This window comes from Cryptotermes secundus, unplaced genomic scaffold (assembly GCF_002891405.2).
Source record: "Cryptotermes secundus unplaced genomic scaffold, Csec_1.0 scaffold574, whole genome shotgun sequence".
Taxonomy (NCBI): Eukaryota; Metazoa; Arthropoda; class Insecta; order Blattodea; family Kalotermitidae; genus Cryptotermes; species Cryptotermes secundus.
In genome coordinates this window covers 97,099-103,921 of record NW_019739958.1, presented here as the reverse complement: position 1 = coordinate 103,921, position 6,823 = coordinate 97,099, and the positions used below count along the sequence as shown (strand labels likewise).

The window sequence follows — 6,823 nt, the reverse complement described above, 5'->3', positions numbered from 1 at the left end:
CGTTCTGGTATGAGCCAACTACATAAGCACGGCTAGGGAGTATCATCGCACTCAAGGACAAACATAGATAAGGGCTCTCAGCTGAGAGGTACAGCCAGGTACAGTGCTTGGACCTGCCAGAAGACCACACTTTTCTCGGGCCATTATCTCCATAACCGTTCAACTTTGGACATAGGTGTTTTGGGTTATATCGGCATACTTTAACATAAGGAACACCCTCCCGAAGTTTTGTCCATTCCTCCTGGGACACCATGTATATAATCACTCAGAGCAGGTTGCAAAGCAATACCTGAGGATGCTTTATATAATACCACCAACTGAAAAGATGGGAAATGCTCCATACTGCGAATTAATAGGTGTTTTGGGTGAAGCACACATATACAGAAAGTCATCTGACTGAAGCTGGGTTCGATTTAAGGTTGGTTCAGATGCTGACCGATGTATCTTGGGCAGCGAATGTAGACAACTTTCAAGTGAGGCAAGAATCTGGCGGAACAGCGGGCGTTCTTCACGATTTAGCTTTAGACAATCTTCTAATAGGCGTCGAAGGGCCTTTGGAGTATCTGAGCGCAGACTGTTAAGGTCTGGACGCAGAATTCCCCGGCCCACCATGAAGAGGATCTGGTCTTTATTTATATTAGCATACGGCAACTGCCCCGCCAGCAACTCAAACAGTACTACCCCAAATGCATACACATCTGACTGAAAGCTGTATGGACTTCCCTCCTGCATACGAATAACTTCTGGTGCCATCCACAATATTGAACCAGACGGTTGCTGAAACTGCTGTGAACCCGACCAACGTGTCTTTACTGTAGCCAGCCCAAAGTCACCAATCTTTACTGTGAGATCATCGTGAAGGAAAATATTGTTGCTTTTTAAATCTCTGTGTATTATGTTCTTGGCATGAAGATAATCCACTCCCTGTGCTGTTTGCCTTCCTATTTCTATCAACATGAGAAGTTCAAACTTTGTCTCTGTCACATGCAGATGTTTGTAAAGGCTTGACCCCTCACACCACTGTGTTACGATTGCCAACTGTGGCTTGCTTACACATCCCATGAAGAGCAATATGTTAACATGCCGTGTCTTTCTCAAGACAGCCACCTCATTCTTGAATGCCTGTAACTGGGCTGGAGTTGGATCTTTAACGTTCAAAGTTTTAACAGCCACTGGACCATGCCAATGACCTTTGTACACAGTCCCAAAGGAACCTGAACCAATTCTAGGACCAATGAGAATCTCATCAGCTGGAATTTCCCAGTCTTCTATTGATTCACGAGGTGTGCGAACTTTGTTACCACTTTCATCCGCACTGCGGGCACGTGGACGCCAAGGTCTCAGTGTATTCGTTGGAGATGCTTGTGCGCTCTGACTATGGGACGGCTTTGTTGGGCTGCTGCCGGGACTACACATTGCAAGCACCCCTCCTCCAGGACTTGGTGGAAGTGGGTTACACTTTGTAATGGGACTAGCAAACTCCTCCAATGATGTTGTATCACCAATATGAGTGACTAGATTATAGCAGACATTTGGAGCTGAACTTGATCTCTCCCTTGTGCCCAATGTTGGAGGTTGTCTTCGTGGTATCGACTGGGGCCGTGATGGTGATGACCTTCCTGCTACAAACCCTGGACTTTGTAGGATACCAGCAGAACTCACTGGATTTTGTGCTAGTAACATTTCATAATACGTATCATTTTGAATTTGCTGACAGAGAGCAGGTACGCCTGTCGCACAACGTTGATGAAAGCGATAACCACAGGTTCGACAATAGAACCCTTGAAACAGAAGTCGATTACAGCACTCACAAAAAGCGAGAGAAAAAAACGTCTTACGCACGAAATTATGTGAAATACTTGTTGTAATTGGAACTTTGTTCAATATTTCAACAGTTATTTCCTCACCTTCAAGAGTCGATATATCAGCTTCCCATGGAATTATAACCTTACTCTGACCTTTATACACCATACACATCTCAGGCGTAAGCTTACGCAATTTCATAGCTTTCGCCAAAGCTTCCCTCACACTTTGCCCTGGCCTTACTTGAACACTAGTCCGTTGTTTATTCGGGAGATGAGCTCGCACCAAAGATTTAAGTGGCGACCTGGGTACCAGTTTTGGTGAAATGTCACCTTCACTGCTTTGATCATGAGAATGACGTTCACACGTGTCTTGAGGGCTTTCGCGTCCGTTACCAATTAGCTCTATTAATTCCTGTTCTTTCACCTCAAACTCGTGAAGTTTACATGTAAGTTCCTGGTATTCAGTGATGTAAATGTCCGGCGGATGCTGGAAAGCTGCAAACTTCTCTATCAGAGCATCAATATTCTCCCTCGTGAGACGAATCATACTCTGGATGTTATGGAGTTCATCATGTAGTGGGTCGAAATCTTCAGCTGCACATGATCTTGTTGGACTATTAAGTGACAGCGTAGGAACTGTTCCTTTAAATTGCGATTCCCTAATGACAGCCATCTTCTTTACTCGGTCACAGCCAACTGAATTACATCCCCAAAACATTCCTCACGCTGAAAGCGCAAATAGTAACGTAATTTCGTATGTACCGTTTATTCTACTAAAGTAACGCATAACCTAATTCGTTATACAAACGTGCCATGACTTAATTAGCGTACTGTAAATACAATAGAAACTGGTAACAGATTATTATGGAAGCTCTATAGACAGCAAGTCCATGAAGTGAAAACGCCAAAAAGACAAAATTTACAATTTTAAGCTTATGTAGAAGTCCCATAATTTTCTTCAGAGCATATTTAGTTATTTGTCCAAAATTTATAATAATTTCAGAAAGAAAGAATGGGCTTCTGATGAAACGATGTACATCATACAACAGACTTTCACCATAAAGAAACTGTACACATGCAACGAGGGCAACGCGTAACAAAGAAAAACCTGTATATCTGTAATATACCGCGAAATATGAAATTGATTATTGCTCAAGCACCATAACTTGGGCCAAACTCAATAAAAAAGGTAAAGATGTCCTGTGCTTAACTAGTTAAGCATTATGACATGAAGGCATATGAAGCAGTGGATTTACAGATCCAACAGGTAGTCAGCTTCATGTCCCAGGTACATTGGATAAAAGGCTTGGTGGGCCCCAGAACTGGTCTGGACGAAGTGAAGAAAAGAAAATTCTTGCCCCTATCGGGACTCGAACTCAGATCTCTCGGTCCTCCAGCCTGCAGCGAGTCGCTATACCAACTGCACTATACATGTTCCAGATTTATAAGATATGAGCTAGCACATTCTTATACACAAAATATATTTGTAGCTTTTGTATTTGCATGGTAAGTGAAGGCATTTAACAAGAGCTAATTTCAGCCATTTTAAGTTCAGAATGGGTCCTTCCAAACTAAACAGAGGTAAAATTATTCGCATGTAAGATGCAAGTTGAGAGTGAATACATTTGGTAGAAAGAGCCACTAATTTTAGGTCTTGGATCTGAACACGGATTAATTCAGACCTATGTGTAACTGAATACCACCCAGGACACAGTAAGTAAAGATGTATTGTTGGCTGGCAAAGTAACCACCATAATGTCATACATTTATTATTTTATTTTCATCTACAATTCAACTACCACAAAAGTTATAGCACCTACCAATCGGTAAAAAAATTAGCTACTAAAACAACTCATGTTCCATGCACCAGTGTAATTCACTCCTTTCTTGAAAATATGTATATTATATACTCAAATTCTCAAATCTGTATAATTTGCCTCTTTTCACTCTATAATGAAGTGTGAATAATTTTCTGGGATAATTCATCTAGCAGAAAATTGATATTTATGTTACAAAAGAAAATTCTTAAAATCATACAGGTATCAAACCTAGAAACACATGTAGAAGTCTGCTTGAGGGCAAGGGCATACCAAGGAAGCTGGAAACTACAATGCAGCTGCAATTTCCAAGAATTGCTATTGTCCTGAGTTGAACACATGTTACTGAATGGAGCTGCAATTTCCAAGAATTGTTATTGGCCTGAGTTGAACACATGAACTGAGTTCCCAGTTCTGCCACTCCATTCCGTAACATGTGTTCAAATCAGGCTGATAACAATTCTCAGAAATTGTGGTTGCCAGTTTCCTTGGTGTGCTGTCATCCTAAGGGATTAAGATATTACCTCTTCCATATGAATACATATGTTCATTAATGAACTTCATTTAAATAACCAAGAACACTTCACTTCAATTTAGCTGTAAACAATGTTAACACAAGGAGCAAACATAGACAAACTAACAATACTCTCGTATTTCCAGAAAAGCGCGTACTATGCTTGTATCATCATTTTCAACAATCTGCCATACACTCTCAAAAGTCTTATGAATGAAAAGGTACAATTTAAGTAAAACTGAAAGCATATTCATATACACACTTCTAGCAGTTTGGTGAATTTGTATTATCTAAAATTGGTTCATAATATGCTCACAATTTTATACAAATAGCATAATTGAAGTATATGTGTGTGTCTAATTGAAGCATTTGAATGCCTTATAAGAAATCTCCTTGTATTTTTATTTTTTAATTTTTGTGTGAAAGGTTCAGTTTTACTGTACTTACATGTTTTTTATTCAATATATTCACAGCTAGCTTCCATATCTGGAGTCTGTCTCCTCCATTTGCAACATGAGGACATGCAATGCCATGGTGACAAGGGACCCTCTTAACATGTTGCTATCTAGAAATGTAAAGTTTAAAACGTACAAAGTGGTAATATTCCCCATAGGATCATATGGGTCACTCACATTAAGGGAAGTTATGTAGATTGAGGGAGTATGAGGGCAGGGTGTGGAAGATAATATTGTGGCATGTAGACCTGTTGCTAGGCAACGACTGTGAAATAAGCAATTATACAACAGCTCTTGCTAAGTAATGACCCATGAACAACATCAGAGGAATGGTGTTTTCTGAGCTGTCCATGCCTAAATGTTACAAGCAGGAGAAGCAGTGACTGAGTGAGTCAGTTAGTTAGTTGAGTTGGTTGGTGTGTTAGGGAGTTATTTAGATAACCGCTGGGATTCAGTTGTTGTGAGCTGTTGCTGTGAGAAGCTGGTAGCTGAGGCCAGGGAGAGCTCGGGAATACAAAGGAAGGAGAAAATCCACCGTTGGAAGCGGCTACCAAGCAGGAACTAGTGAGAAGATCTAGTGTGTCCTATAATTATTCGTGAAACGCCATAAGGAGTTTTATTAGTGCACAATAAATCAGATTACCAATCTAAACCCCGTCTATAGTGACCTCGATCACGTGACAATATTATTATCCACTCTATCCTTACGTATTTTTCTCGTTTATTCTCCTCAGGTTTTCTGACCAATATTGGTATGTGTTTCTCTTCTTTCCTGTCCATGCTACAGGCTTCTCATCTCCTCCATTAGATCATTGTGATAATGTCTGGTGAAGAGTAGTAATTCTGAAGCTCCTCTTTATGCTGTTTTCTCCAGTTTCCTGTTATTTCCATCCCTTTATGGCCAAATATTGTCTGCAGTACCCTGTTCTCCAAACTCCCACAGTCTGTGGTTTTGCCCATTATGTGAAGGACCAAGTTTTACACCCATATATATGATAAGCAAAATTATGACTTCAGGTCAGAGTGACAAATTCTTTATGAACGTGCACACTGACCCAGTTTGTGTGGCAGTGTCTGGCTGTCTACAGTAAATCAGTTTTACAACAACATTTACTTTGCTTCTCTGATCACCCTGAAGTGATTATTTTATTTCTGCTGGCATTTGGAATGATATGATTTGCCATGAGAAAGGAAAAGAAAGCATTTACCGCTCACTATATGTGGTTCTCTGTAGCTTTTCTTGTCATATGCACTTAAGGGAACCTTGAAACCTGTTGTCTGGTGACATGGAAACAATTGGTCACATTGGAATAGAACAGATGTTGGTGTTTCCAGTATTTGAGTTTGAAGGGTGCTTCCAGAAGGATTCGTGGGAGAAATGCATACTTGCAGATGCAGGTTGATCTCCCATTTCCGTATTTTTTTTAATGCTAGTGGGGTGGGACTAAGTCCCTTGTACTGCAGCCACTTCTGGCCTATTGTACCAGCCGCAGATGATAGGTGAGGGTGATTGTGGAGCGATTGGTGGAATGAAGATTGGCAGGGGAAACCAAAGTAACCCTAGGAAACCTTCCCCAGCGCCACTTTATCCACCACTAATCCCACTTGACCAGACCCGGGATCGAACCCAGGCCGCCGCGGTGGGAATCCAGCGACTAACCGCTTGAGCTATGGCGTGGCCTTCCCATCTCTGTAAGTACAGTATCATATTGGGCGTTCTCCATTGTCTTGAGTGTCTTGAGACATTTCATTTTGCAGACTGGATCTGATCCTGTGGCAGGTTGAAAGGAGGAGGGTTTCCTTCTCATTTTGGCATATCACAGAGAGCTGATCTCCATCTCTGAACACCATAAGAAGTTCTGCACAGAGCATATATTCTGTTAACATTTAATATTATATGTAGGAGATAGGAATAAAAATGGAAATAAGAATTTTGAAGAAACCACTACGAAACAAAGTTAAAAGCCTCCCTATAGCTAGAACTAAATTCCATCAAACGGTCATTGAGATCACCCCAAAACTGAGAGGATACCGTCGACAATAATGAAACGGGAATGGGCAATAACGTAAAGGTAAAGCTGTTCCTTTGCTTAATTTGTTAAGCACTAAGCCATAAAGATATATGGGGGAGTGAAGGCATAACTCCACTTTTCTTGACCTAGGCACTAGATGGAGGCCGAGTGCTCAGCTTCACGTCCCCGCTGCTTTTCCTCAGAGTAAAGGGCCCAGTAG

The 6,823-nt window shown here is 41.1% G+C and overlaps 1 protein-coding gene across 1 annotated transcript in view; it reads right to left on the bottom strand.

Moving 5' to 3' along the window:
* The window catches only part of LOC111872156 (raf homolog serine/threonine-protein kinase Raf), a gene marked incomplete in the record, with an annotated part of 10,487 nt that extends 7,926 nt beyond the window's left edge, over nucleotides 1-2,561 (bottom strand). Inside the window, 1 exon segment of the mRNA XM_023865749.2 lies at nucleotides 282-2,561. Coding sequence (XP_023721517.2) covers nucleotides 301-2,523 — 2,223 coding nt within the window.
* Nucleotides 2,562-6,823: the final 4,262 nt, after the last annotated feature.